Here is a 19,039-nt window from a genome sequence, read left to right as displayed (position 1 = left end):
GAGAACCCGCAGGAAGCCCTGAGGGATGGGAGGTGCTGAACTCATGCAGGTGGGTGCTGGGGACAGAGGGGTTGGGGGGTGACAGCGGCAAGGGGGCAGGATGGGGACAGGGCTGCTGCAGCCTGGTGGACCCCTGCATGAGGGCTCTGCTCTGTTCCCCCACCTGAGGCCAGAGCAGCCCATAGGGAACACCCGTGGGCACTTTGTGCCCCATCCCCAGCAGTTCTGTTCGTGCCTGGGTGGGATTTGGGGCGGCCCCATCAGTGGGGAGAACCTACAACTGTGGCAGCCACAGCTGGACTGCAGTGCAGGGAGGGACACCCTGAGGTGCTACTCATCTCCAAAAACACCCTTTGCCCCCCAGAAAAACCCGGGGTCCTGTGGCAGGGGGTCTCTTATGGCCATGGGATGATGCCCAAAATGCATCCCCAGGTGATGGGAGCACCCCTGGGACAGGGACGGCCCCCAGCCTGCATCTCCTCAGAGACTCAAAGCGGCGCTGTTGTTGTTTTGAAGGCCAACTTTTGCTCACACATTGGAATTAGTTTTTCTTCCAAAAAACTTAAAAATATCTCAGATTTCTGACACTGGCTTCCAAGGAGCCTGGCTTCCATGGAACCGAGCCCAGGGCCAGGGCTCTATCCCATCAAGGGACAGAAGCCTCCCTGCTCCCATGCTCCTTGGTGACAAGGGGACAGAGCTTGTGGGTGAATGGGTGCTGCACAAACACTGCCCTAGGTTGGGTTGCTGGATGAGAAGCAACACGTGATCCCAGCCCTCCTGCTGCCAGGATGGGGTAAGGCTCATCCTGGGGAGCCCTACCCCTGCCAAGTCCAACGGTGGAGGATTTGGATGCCTCCATCCTGCTCTCTCCAGGTGGGATTTCCCCATGCAGAACACGTGGCCCCAAAGCCCAGCTTCTGCCCAAAGCCTTACAGCTGTGCCACAGGGACCTTGTGCCATGGAGCTGGTGTGGGCAGCACGTGCCCACAGGGCTGGGAGGGGGGCACAGGGGGGAGAAGGGGTGCTGCTGCCCCCCAAAAGGCAGCACGGCCCCTGGATGCCCCTCACCGTCTGCTATTGTTACCATCTGACAGCTTTTGGCGAAACCATCTTTGTGATTCAGGCGTGTTTATCCCAGCCTGTGGCCCGGCCCAGCGTGGGTTTCCATGGAAAACTTCCATCGAAAACAAGGAGAAAAGGAGTTACAGCAGGAGTGACTCAGCCACAACTGGAAGCTTCTGCGGATGAGGCAGAGAAGGGGGGGACTCTTCCCACCAGCTTGGTCCCAACTGGGCAGCGGGGCCCAGGGACACCCCTGGATGTGTCCAGCAGTTCTCTCGTGCCCAAATCCCAGCACACTGCAGGTAAGAGCCAGGCCCAAGGAAGATGCATTGTGTAAGCATCCATGAAACGCATCACCTTTCAGGAGCATCCCCTCCCCAGCAGTCTGCATCGGGCCCTGCACACTGCTGGCTGTAGGGGAGGAAGAGTGAGATGAGTAAGGCTGGAAGGACGGTGAGACCCGCTGTCAGCGCAACCCACGGGAGCCCCTGTTTGTGTCTGCCAGCCCTGCATGGGCAGTGAGAGCAGGGAGGGAGCGGGGGAGGGCCTGAGTCAGCAGCAGCACTGGGGAAGGGATGCAGGGAGCAGGCGGTGGGTGTTTGCCAGTGGGTGGATGCTTGGGATGCTCACAGCATCTCCAGTGCTGCTGGTTGCCTCAGAGCTTGCGGCAGGAATGGCAGCAAGCAGGGGTGCAGCTGCTCTGGGGGCTGGCACTGCTGTGGACACATTGGGGGGGATGCAGAGAGCTTTGAAAGCTGTTTTGGGGGGCAGAAATAGGCAGCAGAAGGGTGAAGTGCATCCCTGTCACAGGCTCCCATCGCCACTGGGTAAAGGCAACACGGGGGGAAAGCAAAACCCCCACGAATAATGTTCTCGGGTAGGAAAGACATTTGCCAGCCTCTTTCAGGCTCACATCCCTCCTGTTTTCTTCCCCACGCAGCTCACAAGAAGGTAGATCATAGGAACTAGACCTGGACCAGCAAAAGGTATGTGGCACGGGGCTGAGCTGCTGCCGAGGTGGCAGAAGGCAAGCAGAGGTGCAAGTGGTGCTGCGTGGCATGGGGCAGACACAGCCATGCTCAGAGGGGCTGTGGTGGGCAGGATTCCCAGGGCACGGCCCCCTCCTCCGACCAGCAGGTGATGTCTGCAGGAGTCACTTCCCTCCTCCCATCACAGCAGGTGCAAAAACCACCTTCCTCCCGCCCTGCTGACACCTCATGCAGATGAAGGGTCGGCTTGATTTGTTTTTATTATTTGCTTTCAGCTCAGGGAGAAGACACCTGGCTTTTTTTAATTTTTTTTATTGAACCCCCTGAGAATGAGATGCAGGTGCTGGAGTATCAAAAAGCCCCCAGAATTCAAGCCCACCCACTCATCAACCCCCCCTTCCCCCCCCCTCCATTCTCCCCAGAAGAGCCGCATGGGAAGCAGCAGGGCCATTCTGCTCACTCACCACGCACACACAGGTCCATCCCTGTTTCCAACGCCAGCGAACGGCTGCGGTGCCTCCGGCCGGTGCTGCTGCGGGACACGGGGGCGGGGGAAGCGGCTGCGGGACCGCAGTGCAGGCTGGACCGCGGCGAGCAGACATCACTGCAGTGCCTCATCCGCGCCGTCCCGCGGTGATGGGCTGCGCCGGCGAAGCGCAAGCTCGGCAATAATGAAACGGCTAACGGCGGGCCGGCCGAGCTGCCTGCTGCTGTCTTTTCACAGCGCCTGGAAGCTCAGGTGGGAAAGCAGCGAGACAAAGGCCCTGCTGCTTTGTCATCACGAGGTTCAGCCTCGCTGTTTTGGCTGCGTTCACCCACCGCCTGCTGCTTGGCAGGGCAACAGGTGTGTAGATGCACAGCAGCATCTCTGCGTCTCCCCGCGTGCTCCTTCTCCCACCTCCCTGCGGGCCAAAAGCTGCGTTTTTGCTCCCCAAACCGACCCCCAGCATCCTCAATGCAGAGACCAAGGGGTGACAGACAGACACCCCACAGCTCTGCATCAGCCCAGGAAGCGGCCAAGCAGCACTGTGATGCCAGAGCCCCCAGAGCCTCCACACCCTTCAGTTACCCAAGAGCAACATCAGTGCAAATCTGACCTGCAGGGGAAAGCAGCCTCATGCTCTCACTGCTGCCTCCATCATGCTGCTGCCACAGAACCAGCAAGAAACCAGAGAGCAAAACTCACACGAATTAAAGCTGCTCGGTTAGTTTTGACCTGCGGCGGTTCCCAGGCGTGTTCACGGCTCAGTGAATGCTGAAAGTGCTTCCGTCTACTGATCCACTCCCCGTGGTTGCCTGAGGCTCAGAGCCTCAGCCTGGGGAAGCATGAGGAGCCCACAGACTCAGGTGACACCTTCCCACCCTGTACCACAGCACTGTTCTCTCCTCCTGGTGCTTGTGACCCACCAGAGGATTGCCCAGCACCATCCTCTGCTCAGCCCCACCTGTGAGACCTCAGTGCAGCAATATAGGAGAACAGCCCCACCTGGCAACACAAGCAAACTACCACGTTTAGCATCTACAATGCACTTCATCACTGAAGAAAAAGGGCATTGGAGACCATGCTGTGAGCTGAAGTTCCTCTGGGTACAGACCCGAGGCCAGCAGTATACCCCAGCACTGAAGCCACGTGGCAGCCAAGCAGGATGCCTACCATCAAAGCAACACCACCAGCATCGCAGATTTCTGTATGCATTTGGAAAATATCAGACAAAAACCCAGCAATGGTTGAGTTTTTCTCGTTTGTGAAGGCTCTTTGCACAGCAGAAGATACAACAGATCTCTCAATTCACACAAGCTGAACCAGCAGAGAAATCTAATGCATGAGGCAAACACCAACCCTGACACTGCCAGGAAATGTCTTCTCTAGGCCCAGGCCCACTGAAAGGCTGGCTTCATTTATTTAGTACGGGATACTAAAAACACAAACCTTTTTGGATATAAGAGCTGCAAGTACTGTGTGCTCTGCAGCTGCTTCCTCTGAGTGAGATCGTACTTTTGAAGGGACTCTGGAAGTCCATCAGGCACAGCTGCATCACTCTCTTGTCTGCAATCCAATGTCACATATATAATAAAGTTGCAAAGAAGAGATACAGAAGAGTTTCACTGTGTTAATATAACAAAAGAGCACAGAGATCGTGACAACCCCTCCAAAGAGCACAGAAACAGCAAGCTCTGCTCCAAGATGCCCCACCAAGCAGCACACCACAAATTACAGACACCACTATCACACTGCTCCGGCCCCTGGCTGCTCAGCCCGGCCCTGCCCAGGGCAGAAACGTTCCAAGAAGCGCAGGTAGGCCTCCTTTTGTGCCGCAGCCACGGGGACGAAGTGCCCGCCGGGGTGCGTGACGACGACGGGCTCCACGAAGCACCGCGCCAGCTCAGTGCTGAGGTGCGCGGCGATGACAGCGTCAGCATCGCCCACGACGTGCAGCGAGGGCAGGGCGATGGGCTCCCGGTAGAAGTGCTCGTGGGCCGGCGCGCGGCTGGCGAAGGCGGCCACCAGGATGGCGAAGGCGACGGGAAAGCGCGGATCCCCGCGGGCCCGCAGGGCGCACACCATAGCGGCCAGCGCCGCACCCTGGCTGAAGCCCAGCAGCCCGTCGAAAGGCCCGCGCTCCTCCAGCGCTCTCGCCACGGCCTCCAGCGATTCCTCCAGCCCTACCGGCTGATCCGCTGCCTCCGAGGCCTCAAAAGCTCCCGGCCTGGAAAACCACCACCCACGTGGGGGGTCGTCGCTTATTTCATCCTCACTGCCGGGCACGAGGTGCGGAGCATCGAGGGCTACGAGCTCAGCACGGCCTCGCAGAGCCTTGCGCAGCGCGCCGGTGCGCTGTCGGAAGCGGCGCTCGCTCTGCCGGTAGCCGTGCAGCGCCAACAACCGCAGCGGCCGCCCCTCCGACATGGTGCCCGCCACAGCCGGAAGTGAGTGGCACTTCCGGCCGCCCCCTCTTCCCGCCGGAAAGCTACGCGCTAATTGGCTATCGCCGCACGCAAGGAAAGGCTCGGGGAGGACCGTCCGCCGGCGCGCCCCCTTGCGGCGGGAGGTCGCGGGGCGGGGACGTGGAGGGGGCGGCCCCGACGGGGTGCCAGTGGAACCGGCGCCGTGCAGTGAGGGGGGATGCGGAGCGGGAGGGGCTGCGCGACCCGCTTCCAGCAGCCAACGAGGCCATACGGGCCGTCCTCAGTTCCACCCCTTTCCATCCTGGTGCTGGTACCAGGGATGCCCCAAATCCGTGTGGCCCCGATGATGCTCACCCTGGGGCGGCTGAACCCACGCCAAGTCCCCACAGGTGGCAGCGGGGCCACCGGGACCCTGTTCAGGAGGTGGCCGTGTCCTCAGGCGGGTGAGCACTGCGGGAGCCCTCAGTGCCATTCTTCAGGCTGGGGGTTGTGAGTGGCTTCTCCTGTGGGGACAGACATGGGGTAAGCAGAGAAGGGGCCACCTGTGCCCCGACGGAAGGCGCCGCGTGGGCACCAGCCCTGCTCTCCAGGGAGCAAGCCACTGGGTGGCGCTTGTGACACACGGCACCGAGCACCAAGGGATACAGTAGGGACTCCCACCCCCCAGCGCCCACCTGGGCTGGCTGTGCTGAGCGATTGGCCGTCCACGGTCCCAGGGATTGACTGGCATAGAAGTCCATGGGGTACGGCTGTTGCCACTCGATGTCCCCAAGAGCCACCGCTGCCTGCGAGGAAGGGATAAGGGGCTGAGTGCCACTTGCAGTGCTGGGAGGGGTCCTCCTGAAATGCACCGGGGGCTGCTCACCTCATAGGGTGTCAGCAGTGGTTTGCCGAAGGCCTCCCCCCAGTCGATGGAGAGCCGTGGACAGGCGATCTGCACCCACCTGTGAGGAGAATGGCAGCAATAAAGCCCCCCACAGCCCCATGTGAGGAACCTCAGGATGGCTCTGGACACCGCCATGAGGAGCTGCTCCTCTTCACCATGCTGCATCCCAGGACGAAGAAACATCACTTGGATTTAGGGGCACCACGGAGGAACTCTCCATGACAACAGCCCAGAACTACATCAGGCCCAGCACCACGTTCCCAGCACGACTCTGGGGCTCCCCACAGGCATGGGGCCGGGAGCACTCACGCATCCACGCTGTCGAAGAGCTGCAGTTTGCTGGGGAAGATCTCAGACAGCAGCACCCGCACGAAGGGCCGGCCCAGGGCACGCAGCCGTGACTCCAGGTGCTGTGGGGAGAAAAACAGCACCGTGGTTCAGGGGCTGGCCAGCCTCATGCTAACCCACACAGCACTTTCCATCCAGAAGGCCATACAGAACCCAAAGCTCAGCCCTCAGGCCTCTTGGGAACACAGCTCTGTGTCCCTGCCACATCCAGGGGGCACACACGGTGACAGGGCCGCAGCTTCAGCTCGCATGCCGCTTCCCCTAGCGCGTGCCTCAGCCTAATGAAGTAATTACTGCTCAATGACAACAATCTGTTCTCGTTAGCGGCTGCCAGCCTTGGGACGCCTGCCTGCTGCAGGGCTGAAGGCTGTGGGAGGACGTGAGCAGTGTGGCCATGACCTCAGAGCCACCAACTGTTTCCTGTGCCCTACTGCGCCCGTCACCTCCCTGAGCCGCCCCCCAAAATCACTCTCAGGATCTCTGCCCCACATCTCACTGCTGGTCCCCCAAATCCCCCCCCAACATCAACGGCAGCACCTTGGCTCTGCTCCCCTTGCCCGCAGAGACAGCGAACCCAAGCAGGAGTTCATCCAATTAAAACCAAACCAGCGAATTAATTGCTGAGCTGCTCATCCAGGGGGGTCTCCACGGCTGGCCAGTGTTTAATGAGCCCTTGGCCAACCTCCCTCATCTGCTGCTAATTGCCCTGCCTGCACGGCTTGGGGCGGATCGATGGCAGCAAGAGAGGGCAGGCGCTGTCCTTGCCCCTTTCCCAGCCATGTCCCCAAGGTGAGGGGACCCAGCAGTACCTGTAGGATGGCAGGGGATCCCTGTCGCCCCAGGGTGCCCAGCAGCAGCCCCCAGCACTGGGCGCGGGCGGCGGAGCGGATGGCGGCCTGCCGGGCTTCACGCATGCGGTCATGGGCATAATGCTCCTGCGAGAAGACCTTGCTGTAGGGATCATACCTGTGGAGCAGACCCAAACTCAGCCACAAGCAGCCCCCAGCCCCACAGATGGCCCCCAAACTGCTCCGTGCCCTCCTTCATTTGCACTAATTAGCTCACAGGGCCCAGTTGGTTCATCAGGAGGGCAACGGGGCCAGGACTGCGCTCCCATCGCAGCCCCCCACACTCAGCCCCTCCCAGTCCCGGCTCATCAATTATAAAGGAATCTTTGATTTGTTGCTTTGTTTGACGAGGAGAATTTTAATCAAATCCCACTCGGGTTTCGGCAGCTTCCCCAGCGCCATAAAGCTGACGCGCGCCTCCCGTTCGTAACAAACGACCTACTAAGAAATTCAGATTTCACCAAATGGGCCCTGCCTTTCGCTCTTGATATTTCATCTGCTTTCAGCAGCCTCATCATCGCGCTTTATGGCCTCTGCCTGCAGCAGCCGGGGAGTTTAATGGCTGCACCTCAAAGAGCTTTCACAGGTACTTGTCAAAATGTTTATATTCAGCCAGAGTAAATGGCTGGTGTTCATCGCATGGAGCGTGGCTCCCTCTGCCCTGCTGGGATGGGGGAGGAGTTGGTCCTACCTGTAGGCGGGTATCCCTGGGTTGGAGATCATGATGGACTCCAGGTGGAAGCGGCCGTCCCCCAAATAGCTGCGGGAGAGAGGGAGAGGAATGGGAGGTGGTGGAGTCGTGTGCTCCTTCCTCAGCATGCAGGGTGTGGAGGGGTGGGTGGATGGACGGACGAACAGACATGGATGGACAGATAGACAAATGGACGGATGGACAGATGAATGGACAGATGGATGGACAGACGGATGGATGGATGGACAAATGGCTGGATTAATAGATAGATGGACGAATGGACAGATGGGCAAATGGATGGATGGACAGACATGTGGATGCATGGACAGGAGGATGGTTGGATGGACAGACACATGGATGGAGACATGGACAAATGGACAGACAGATGGACAAATGGGCAGACAGACTGATGGATGGACAAATGGCTGGCTGGATGGATGGACTGACGGATGGATACGTAGATGGACGGATGGACAAATGGACAGATGGATGGATGGAGAGATGGTCAGATGGACAGATGGATGGAGAGATGGACAGTATGAAGAGAAAGACAGACGGACAGACGGATGGATGGATGGATGGAGGGATGGATGGATGGATGGAGGGATGGAGGGATGGAGGGATGGATGGACGGACGGATGGAGGGATGGAGGGATGGATGGACGGACGGATGGATGGACAGATGGATGGACGGACAGCCACTTTCGGAGCAAAAATGGACATGAAGCAGCAGGGCCAGCGCTCCATCTCTACGGCTGGTTATAGACGTTGCTGCTTCCATTTCTAATCGGATTTCAAGTCAGCAATTACATTTCAAAGCCTTTCATTCAGCTGCCCTAATGGAGTGAGGGCTCGGAAAATGAATTCAGACGTAAAACTTGACTAGATTTTTGCCCTTAATTGGAGAATGACATTTTGGAAGATCAAAGCTAATTTGTCGGCAAAAGTTAGCCCCAGAGACAGGCTAAATAAGAAAATAACAACGCAGGGAGGATGCAGGTATGTTGGGTGTGGGCACCTCGGAGGATTGCAGGTACCATGCTATGGTTCCAATGGCAGCAGGATGGGTGTGCTCATGTCAGCGTGGTGGCTTTGGGGACAGCAGAAACACAGTGCCTTGCCCCCAGGTCCAGGTGCAGGGCAAAGTCACAGCCCTGTCCCACAAGGCTGCCCCATGGCTGGGAACACGAGGGCGATGCTCTGCCTCACCCCGGGTGGCTGAGATGGGGTTTAACACCCCCAAGGGTGGGGTCCTCGTATTTATTTATTCTGCAGCGCACTGTATTCACAGTACATTAAGCATTTCCATTACCTAAAATAATTAGGTGATAGGAAGCGAAGTGCTCCCTCTAATTTGCTGTCCTTAAATAAAATTAATGTTGCTGTGATGTTGGGCCCCGGCCATTTGTCTTTTCCAATTATCCACCCGCCCTTCCATCTATTATCTATTCTGATATACGACTCAATTATTTCCTCTGTGCTACGAGCAGACGCCAATCAGAGCAGCTTTAGGAGCCGGAGGGACCCAGCCCAGCCCACGTACACCCCAGGCAGGGCAGGGGAGGGATGGGCAATCCTGGCACCAGGAAAATGTACCCACGGATTTGGGGAGGGCATAGGGGTGGGGTTGAGGATGGGGTCAGGATTGGAAAGGATTTGGGATAGGGTAGGGATGGGGATGGCTCTAGGGATGAGAATGGCATTGGGATGAGATGGGTTTGGGAACAGAATGGGGATGGGGTTGGGGACAAGATTGGAAATGGGAAGAGGGCTGCAGATGTAGTGGGGATGATAATGGAATTGAGAACAGAGACATGATTGCGGATGGGTTTGAGGATAGAGGCAGATTTGAGGATGGGGATGGGGTTGGATATGGAGCACGGCTCCAGCCTGGCTCTATGCCCTGCCTTGAGCTGCAGGGTCCTTGGGGACAGCAGGTACTTACACAATGGCATCAGTGTCCCGTGCGAGCCGGGGCGATGTGCAGCCCAGTATCTCACCAGGGGACAGAGGCTTACACTGGGGCACACACACCTTGTACTGCGACTGCAGCTCCTTTGAGGCCGCCTGCAGAGACATGGGGTTCAGCCAGAGAGCCAAGATACAGAGCCCACACCCGGCCAAGGCTGGTGATAATCACAGTGCTGGGGACCCTCGGGGCACCTCAATCTGGAGAGCCACAGGGTGCCTCAGTTCACAAGGTAATGGCCCTGTGGAACGGAGATGCTCTGCCACACTAGAACAACATATCAATTAGAAGAGAAGGGAAAATGCTTAACGCTCCAACAGCCTCATGTTTGGATAGACGTGGCTCAAGAGGCTCATTCATCTCCGCTCAGGAGCAGACAGACAGACAGACAGAGCTGCTGGAGCTTCCCCCAGCACTGCACCGAAATACCACATGCTCCTCTGCCTGCCCTGACATTTACAGAGCAGCTCCCAGGGGAGCTGGGGAGCGGTGCTGCTGTGAAACATTGATCAGAGTTATCACAAAGCTCTCCATCAACGCGATCGTGGCTGCTCACCTGCACTGCAGCCACAAACTGGATGGTGCTGACCAGGGCCAGGGAAGAGCCTGCGGCGAAGTTGAAGCGGATGGTGTCCAGGAAATGGGATGTGTCAATCTTGATGTCCACAAAGACGTAGAGCATCTTCAGACCACGCGTGGCATCGATGGGGACTGCCAAGAGAAGGAGTGTGAGGATGATTCTGGGGGGCTCTCCTTATGTCCCATAGCCTGGTGTATGGCAGATGGGGGCCTGTTCACTCCAGGCAGGGGGTGCAGATGGAGCACCCATTCATTTCTCTCTGGATAACGGCAGCCCGGGGGGGATCAATGAACACAAATCTAATTACCCCCGGTGCTAAGAAGCCTGTGTCACCACGATTAAGTGAATAATTAAAGTACACAGAGTCCACATCGATCCGCAGCTCCGCATTCACTTCCCATTTTGGTGCGCTTTGCCTGAGCACAATTAAGTGCAAATTACTCCCTCCTGCAGGGCCGGAGGGATGGGGATGGTGGCTCTGGGGTGGCACCCCCTAAAATACCATGGGATCCCACAAGGATAGCTGCACTGAGCTGGTGTCAGGGTGGGCAGCCCAATAGATGCCCCTCGGGGTGCTAAATTCATAATGTGGTTTTGAGTTACAGATCTCAAACACGAGGTCAGTATTTCATAGGGAGCCTGGAGCGATACTACAAACCCCATAAGCATCCTCAGAGCCTCTGCCCAGGCTCAGAGAAGCTGCAGAATGCTGGGAAGACCGAGGTTGCTGCCCAGAACAGCAATTCCACCGATCCACCTTAAAACCCAGAGTGTCTTATTGTTATTTTTGGGCTGATTCCATCCTGGGTGGACTTCAAAGTTAGCAGCATCTGGGACAGCAGCGCAGTTTCCATGGCAACCGGATCCAGAGTACCGTCCGCCTGGGGAGCACACAGCCTCCTCCTCCCTTCCCCTTCCAGCCAGCTCAAAGCCACTGTCCCCATTGTCCCCACCGTCCCTATTGTCCCCATCCCCACCAGTAGCTCCCAGGCACAGAGGCTGTGTGCTCTGCTGATGTCAGGCTCAGGGCTGTGATTTGGGCGATGCCACGGCCAAGCAGGCACTGCAGCGCTGCGATAGGGACGCGCTCCGCATGCACTGCTGCTCCCCAAATCCTACCCAAAGACAGCAACCCAATCAGCCCGGCCCTACCCAGCTCTGCCTTTGGAGAGGGCTTACAGCACTCGGTGCCACAGCCCCATGCTGGCACTGAGCACGGGCACAGTACTGGCAGCCCCCAGTGCCACCGCACACCCCAGAACCCAATGTCACCTACTCAGGCAGCTGTGTCCATAGTGCACCAAGAAGTCAGCACCCAGAGCCCGCGCCGTGTAGTCATCCACGCAGCACGCGCCGTACGTCACATCGCCCATCACCACCGCCTCAGCATCTGTAAACCTGCAGGAGGGACAGCAGTGCAGGCGGCATCGGGGTGGCATCAGGATGGCAGCGTCATGGCACACGTCCTCCCTGCCCTCTGCCGGTGTCCCCAGCCCCGCTGTGTCCCTGCCAGCACGTGACGCAGTGCGAACGGGGGACCCCTCAGCACGCAGCGGGGAGGACGAGCACTGGCCACTCTCCGAGATGTCAACATGATTAAAGTGGAGAGCGCTAATCCGCCTCTTCAATTGGGTAAAGCTGTTTGCAATTCAGCGGATTATCCGCTCATCAAATAATACGCTGCCAGCTTCCTAATGCAGCAGCACAGAGAGACCCAGCGCACGGCCACCGTGCCGGGGATCACAGCCAACCCCAACTGTGCCAACCCCATAGCAGAGGCCGTGCCCCCACACACCCTGGGCACTGCTGCTGCCCTCCAGCCCACGCCTGGCTGGCACTTGGACAGGGACAGCACAAAGTGGCACTGTCCCCTGGAACCCATACCTGGTGCTGCCATTGGGAGATAAAGCCCCGTCGTGTGATTTAAGCGTGCCACCTTCACCGGTGGTTTATTGCACCATTTCGGGGGATTATTAGCTTGGCCACGTTCCCGTGGTGTTTTAATTAGGAAAGCGGGTATCGCAGTGACAAAGCCCCATGCCTGGAGGGCTGCTTCAACCAGATGCTGACTCCTCATTTACACCAAGGTTGTGCCACAGGCTGGGTTGGAAGACCCTTCTGACAGGACGGTGGCTGCGGTGCCATCGGGGTCTGCGTGCCGGTGAGGTCCCAGTGACACCAAGGCAGGGTTTGGGGACAGCAGAGGCGTCACCCCCTGCTGGCGCTGGCTGAGGGCCAGGGTCCCCCTCCCTGAGTGCCGTGCAGGGAGCGTTACGTCGGCGGCAAGAATAGAAGTGGTGGGCAGATCTGGGCAGATGGCAGAAGGTGGAGGAATGGCGGAGCGTGCAGAATATTAACAGCTCCGACCCAGCGGCAGAGCTCGGAGAAGGGGACAGGGCACACAGTGTCCCCAGTGCGGGGACAAAGCCACCATCATCTTCGTGTCCTGCCCAAAGCAGACATCCCATGGGCAGGGGATGCGTTGGGGACAGCTGGAGGATGGGTGTCAGCACCCAGAGCTGCAGTCCCGATGGCATGGATGGGCACACGGCCACCCCACTGCCCATATGGCAGTGCCATAGGGCTGCTGAACGATCCAGAAGGCTCTTTCCCCACCCCCCGGTTCCCCTCAGCCCCCTTCTCTAATGAGAGGTGATGAGATGAACGTGAATCAGACTCCACACATCTCAGCAAAAGTGGAAAATTATTCAGCTCCTTAAGATTCAGGACGGGGAGGTCTGACTCAGAGCAGCAGCCAGCGCCGCTTAATTTTTTATAGATTAAAATGTATGCAAATTGGCCCAAACCCCAGAGAAAGTCCCTGGGGGTGAAGAGCAAGAAAGTGAAATAGCAACGGTGGAGGGAGGGGACGGCAGAGGGGCACTGTGCTCCCACCCATGGCACACAGCCATACGGGGATGGGGCTGAGCTGCCTGACCTCATACCATACTCCTGGACTGGACAGGGGACATGGGACAGACCAAGGACACCGTAGGACGATGGCGGCAGGCTCCCCGTGGTGACGTGGGGACAGCACATGCCGGGGTCACCCACACCGGATGGGCTATGATGGAGCAGCCATAATCTCCTGAGACAAATCAAAGCAGAGCACGGGGGCCTCCCCTTGATGTTTTAATCAGTTCGGTGTCACCGGAGCCTTTCATCAAACTACAGAGGAAGGCAATGTCAATTAGCATCCACCTGCCCGCGACACGGGACGCTGCACTGCAATGGGACACAGTCCTCGCCATGCTCCATGTCCCCCCTGCCCGGTGGTCCGGTGGCACTTCAGGCTGTGGTGACAAGGCTGTCCCCACGGGGCTGCGAGCCGTTCTCTCCCTCTGGGAGCTCATGAATATTGAAGACAAGGGGAGGTTATTCATCTTTTCCGTCCCGCAAACCCCATTCATTCTGAAAAACAGCCCGGCCTTAGTGTTTTCCTCATCTCCCCTAATTCATTATCTCCTCCTTTAAACAGATGGCTCCCAAAATGCCATTTATAAAGTGCCACGCTCAGCACCGGCAGAGGGCTGGGACCCCCTGCACTGCTCTGCCACAGCACGGCGCAGAGGTGACACAACCCAGTGACAAACACGGGGACCCCATCCCTTTGCCAACACCCCCCCCCTCACACCTGGTTTTGCTCCTGCTTGACTTTTGCAAACAAAACTTCCCAGCCCCAATCCCTGAGAAGGTTTGGAGGGGAGCCCCTGATCCCAACAGCACCATGGGTGCCCAAGTCCCTTTGGGATGGGTACATGGAACTCTTTGCTCGACCCCAACCTTCCACCCCCCTAAAAGCATTGAGCACAGCCCCAGCGTAGAACAATGCGATTAATTAGCAGAGAAGCCCGTCGCCGAGCCCCATTACCAGGTTCCCAACTTCATTAGCACAGGAAAGCTGCACATAATTAAAATAATGAGTTTGCAATTTTACTGCAAGCGGCTCTGGAAGAGCATCGCTGCAGCTGGGCAATTATTGCCTGCCGTGCAGCATGGGGACCCGCAGAGCACCTGCAAGTGGGTCAGGATGGGGAGATGGCAACAGGGATGGGGTTCCCATCCAACGTGAGGATGCAGAGCGCTGTGACCCCATTGTTGGCCTTTGATGCATCCCAGCTCTGTGCTTTGCTGTGCTTTGTGCCTTGAAGCTGGAAACCCCCCCAAAAGATGAAGCTATGGAGCAAAGAACAGCAGTGACCAAGCCACCATGGCTGTCCCATGCCTATCTGGTGCCCATCCCTTTGGCAACAGCTTCCACCAAGGACTGGCCATAGGGTTGCCAGCTCCCCAGTCTCTGTAGGGACACAAGGACATAGGACATAGGACCTAGGACACAGACATAAGGACGCAGACGCCGCAGCAGGATGGCATTGGCACGTTCTGACCTCAGGAGGTAGCAGCCCTTTGCCCCATTCACCCCACGCCATCACCGCCCAACCAAGCTGTTCACCATCTCCACTGAAGTGAGAACTTCATTCTCCCTAATGATGCTGTTGTGTGCTTAATGAAGGTGATTAAATCCCCCCTGTGCAGCACCACGCGCTCGAAGGACGAAGGGAACAGGGAGGGCAGCGGTGGCTGAATCCTGCACCCCAAGAAGGGTCCTTTAGGGTTGACACCACAGCAGTTTGGCCAAGGGATGTGGTGTCCCCACAGTGCCATCCACCAGGAGGGGACAGCGCATGGCACCGGGGGGCTCTCCCCCTTTGCTACTGTGGCCACCGGCTGCAGGGCAGGGAAGGGGCAGAGCGGTGCCACCAGCACGTCCCCGACTCCATCACCTCCCCTATTAGCAGGAGACAGGGGGGATTAGCAGCTGCGCAGCCTGACAGCTGATTTTATTAACAAGGAATCAAGAGCCCAGCTGAGCCGCCTGCCATGCACGGGGAAGGAGGGGGGGTAGGGGGGGGTCTGCTCCCAACACCCCCCCCTCCCAACACATGGAGCTGGTGGGCTGAGGGCTGCCCCCCGATCCCGAGCTGTTGTCCAGGCTTTCCCCCACGCTGCCACCCCCTCACCGGCACGAGCTCCCTTCCACCGAATTACATCAGCCACCAGAAACGGAGCCAATTTGGATGCTGCCTGGAGAGCGTCGTGATGCGGCTCCAGCAGCGCACGGCCCCGCCAGCTCAGCAGCCTGCGGGCGGTAGCGAGACCCCCACCTCAACGGGGGCTGCGGACCCCCCACCCCCCTCCACAACTCCACGATAACGACAAACCTATCAGTGCTAATTAACAGGACTTCACACCGGTCAATGCTGTCAGTGTCTCTATTTGAAAGGCTGTGTGTTAAGTGCCCGGCGCTTTTCCATGATGATGCTCCCGTGACATCTTCATCCCTGCTCCCAGCCAACATGATGCACAGGGACCAGGAACCCAACCCTGCTCTTGTCCTTACCATTTGGGACTCCAACAAGCAGCCCCCTGCCCTTGGCCCCACTGTTTCCCTGCAGTGGGGCAGACAAGACCCCGGCCAGCACCATGTGCACATTCTCACTCTCATCCCAGCCCAGCAGACACAGCCCTGGCTACAGAACGTGGAACATGTCACCCTGGGGTTGATGGCAGCTTGACTCTATCCCCATTGGCATTGCACAGATCACATCAATTCCCACCACACCACAGCACCTGTCCCCAGCTGGAACACAGATGTCACCCAGTGCCCCCAACCAAGGGACAGACCTTGGGGTGCCCCCGGTCAGGGTGCCACCACTGCTGGCAGTGAGGGCGAGGCTGGTGGGGCTGCTGCAGCTCGGGGAAGCGGGGCTTAAGGTTTCATTCAGATGAAAGAGCCCCTTAATCCACTGCCTTTGAAGTCAGAGACATGAAAGCGGCTGGGTGCCAAAGCCGGGGAGAGGAGGCAGCGCTGCTTAAAGGGACAGACCCACGCAGAGCCACCTGCACTCTGCACCCATCCCCTGCATCCTCCCACCCCTTATGCAGAGATGGGACAGGTGACAAAGCCGGGGTATGTGCCATGACCCCCCCCCAGGTGCTGTCACCTCCCTGTGAGTCTCCTCACAGAAGGTGACAGCGTGCTAACAGATGCTGTGACCCCACTGGTGGTGACGCTGAGGTCACAGCTCCAGGGGATGCATCACCAAGGGCACTGTCACCCCGACAGCAGGGATGTGTGACAGCACTGGGGACCGCAGGCGTTGGGGACGTGGTGTGACCATGCTGTCCCCATCCCCAAGGGGCAGATGGTGCTGCATTAGGTTGGGAGCCCCCCCAGCCCCAATACCAGGTCAGATCTTACCGCTCAATGATATCTGCAATGGTGCAGGCGAACATGAGCAGCCCCTCCGGCATCTGCAGGGCCACTGGGAAGAGAAAGGCTGTGGTTAACGGGGGATGCTCCCAACTGGGGCCCACCCCACAGCACACCGAACCACTTCATCCCTCCTCACAACTGAAATTGGGCACTGTGCCCTCAGAAAGCAGCAGCACAGCACGGATCTCCCAGGAGCGGCTCACCCTCTGCCGCTCGCACCCACCCCGTGCGAATGCATTTAATCCCTTTCTGAACCCGCCGACACTCCTTGTCTCTCCCACTTCCCGCTGTAATGAGTTCTGGGTTTTAATTAAGCGCTGCACAGGAAGAGGTACTTTCTTCTGTTTATTTTAAACCTGCTCCTAATAATGTAAACGTGTGCCCCTGGTTCTCCAGCTACAAGAAAGAGTGGATAATCATCGCCTTTTCAGCTCTGCACCATTCATAATTCCACAGCCCTCTGTCATATCCCCTCTTCGTTCGTCTCTTTCCCAACAAAAAGAACTAAATCTATTTAATCTCCCATTGTACAGAGCTGTTCCAAACCTTTGATCGTCCTTCGTTGCCCTTCCCCTTGCTGCTGCTCTCCCACTTTGGAGGTGCCAGCACAGCTCCACGTATGGCATGCATTTATTCACAGTGAGATGATGCCTCTTAGTCCCACTGTCCCCACCTGGGGCTGCCTTTACCCACTGCCACCCAATCGCACTAGTGGCCAAGCACACAGCAGGAAGGTCCTGGCTGCCATCCTGAACACACCCCAGCACTGGCAGCCCCATAGAACCATTCAGGTTGGAAAAGACATCCCAGAACCCCAGCTCCAACCCCAGCCCACCCCCACTGCTCCCACCGACCACATCCCTCAGTGCCACAGCCCTCCCACGTCCCCTCCCCACTGCTCACCCTTTTTGGCACCCGCCTGCCGGATCCTCCAGATGGTTTTGGGGATCTCAAAGTTGTAGTTGGAAGGCAGAGCCCCCACTGCCTCCCGCAGCTCTGCATTATTCAGCAGCTCCTCGGGGACCTGGCGGGCAGTGCGACGTGGGGCTCGATCTGGGGATACAGTGGGAGTCAAGGGGGGAAGCCTATAGGGCATCAGGTCCTTGGGGCCATAGGGACACTGTGCTCTAAGGCCATGGAGACATCAAATAGGGCACTCTAACCCAGCAGCCACGGGGACTCTGTGTCCTAAGGGCATGGAGACATCACATCCTAGGGCTATGGGGACACTACAAGCGTAAGTTGTGTCCCCATAGAAGAGGCACAGCACTCTCGGGCTCCAGGGACACAGTGCCCCTAGGGCCATGGGGATCCTGCGACCTAAGCCCATGGGGACACCAAATCCCTGAAGCCACAGAAAGACCCCATGCCACCTCCCCAGGGATGAAGTGCAGCCTCCCTCACCCAACATGGGACAATAATGCTGTTTTTTGGGGAAAAAGCACCTTTTCTGCCCATTATACCTCAGAGCACTGCATTTGTAAGGCCATAGGAACAGTGTCCATAGGGCCACAAGGATGTCATGTCTATAGGGCCACACGCAGACCTTATGCTACCCGTGGGGATGGGGCCGAGGCACTCTCAGCCCCCACCACCCCCAGGGGCGATGCTTTCTTTTTTTTGGGGGGGGGAGAGGGGACATAAAAACCAACCCCAAACCCCGATGTTGACACCCATCCCACCAGAGGGCATTCAGCAGCGTCCTCCCCCATACCCGGGGGGGGGGGAAGGACGGGGGAGAAGGGGGGCAGCGCTCCGTTATTCACCGCCGCCACGTCGATCATCGCCCCCCGACGCCGTCATCCAGCGAGCCCACGGCACAGCCGGGACGGGCATAGCCGGGACGGGCACAGCCCCCGCCGCCTTCCCCCGCCCGGCGGCCCCCGGTACTCGCCCCGCTTCTCCCCCACGAGGCTCGGTTCTCCTGCCGGTGCCCACCTGCGCTGCTGGCGGAGGGCAGAAGGGCCGCGCCGCCGGAGCGCGGCGGTGCCGCCATGGCGCTGGGCCACGTGGAGGCGGGCAGGCAGAGCCAGCCGAGCCCCGAGCGGGCGGGGCGCTCAGACCAGAGCAATCGATGGCCGAGAGAAAGAGAGAGAGATGGAAAGCGGTGCGCACCGCCCCGACGGGACGGGCTGGATGGGGCGGGACGGGTGGCAGGACTGCGTGTGGAGGCTCCGGCACGATGAACGCGCCGGTGTTGGGCTGTACGCCGGGATGTGCATGGCGCTGAGCCGTCGGATTCGTTCCCAAGACGGACCGCGGTGATTTTGGGCTACGCACCCCGTGCTGAGCTCCCTGTGCTGAGCGGGTGCCGCTCGCAGCTCTGTGGTGCGGTTGCCATGGTGACAGCCGCACCCGCCGTGGGGGTCCCCCTCCTCTAGTATGCAAGTGCCTGCGAGTCGGGGGACCCCTGGGGGCCGCGGGGGAGCGGAGCGGTGGTGGTGACCCCCAAAGGATAGCGGGGCCGGCAGCGGGATAA

At 58.7% G+C, this 19,039-nt stretch overlaps 2 protein-coding genes and 1 long non-coding RNA gene across 3 annotated transcripts in view; 1 reads left to right on the top strand and 2 right to left on the bottom strand.

Annotated features, from left to right (window-relative positions):
- The window catches only part of LOC122184484, a 3,666-nt gene extending 1,065 nt beyond the window's left edge, over nucleotides 1-2,601 (top strand). Inside the window, exons 2-3 of the long non-coding RNA XR_006180566.1 lie at nucleotides 1,098-1,367; nucleotides 2,006-2,601. This is a non-coding gene — a long non-coding RNA (uncharacterized LOC122184484). The remainder of the gene's footprint in view (nucleotides 1-1,097; nucleotides 1,368-2,005) is intronic.
- A 1,308-nt stretch (nucleotides 2,602-3,909) lies between these two features.
- OVCA2 (OVCA2 serine hydrolase domain containing) lies at nucleotides 3,910-5,007 on the bottom strand. The gene has a single exon (XM_042879443.1). It carries the CDS (start codon nucleotides 4,960-4,962, stop codon nucleotides 4,282-4,284), a length of 681 nt encoding a protein of 226 aa, XP_042735377.1. The 5' UTR covers nucleotides 4,963-5,007; the 3' UTR covers nucleotides 3,910-4,281.
- Nucleotides 5,008-5,156: 149 nt separating this feature from the next.
- DPH1 (diphthamide biosynthesis 1) lies at nucleotides 5,157-18,556 on the bottom strand. Its single transcript, XM_042879442.1, has 12 exons — nucleotides 18,499-18,556; nucleotides 17,464-17,613; nucleotides 16,546-16,609; nucleotides 11,560-11,681; nucleotides 10,260-10,414; nucleotides 9,680-9,801; nucleotides 7,735-7,803; nucleotides 7,005-7,161; nucleotides 6,157-6,257; nucleotides 5,827-5,905; nucleotides 5,636-5,746; nucleotides 5,157-5,464 (listed from the first exon to the last, which is right to left on the bottom strand). Exons 1-12 carry the CDS (start codon nucleotides 18,554-18,556, stop codon nucleotides 5,378-5,380), a joined length of 1,275 nt encoding a protein of 424 aa, XP_042735376.1. The 3' UTR covers nucleotides 5,157-5,377.
- Nucleotides 18,557-19,039: the final 483 nt, after the last annotated feature.

The sequence above is a fragment of the Lagopus leucura genome, unplaced genomic scaffold (genome assembly GCF_019238085.1).
Source record: "Lagopus leucura isolate 7727_CA_CO unplaced genomic scaffold, USGS_WTPT01 Super-Scaffold_100024, whole genome shotgun sequence".
Lineage (NCBI taxonomy): Eukaryota > Metazoa > Chordata > Aves > Galliformes > Phasianidae > Lagopus > Lagopus leucura.
This window is presented reverse-complemented; position numbering and strand designations above follow the sequence as displayed.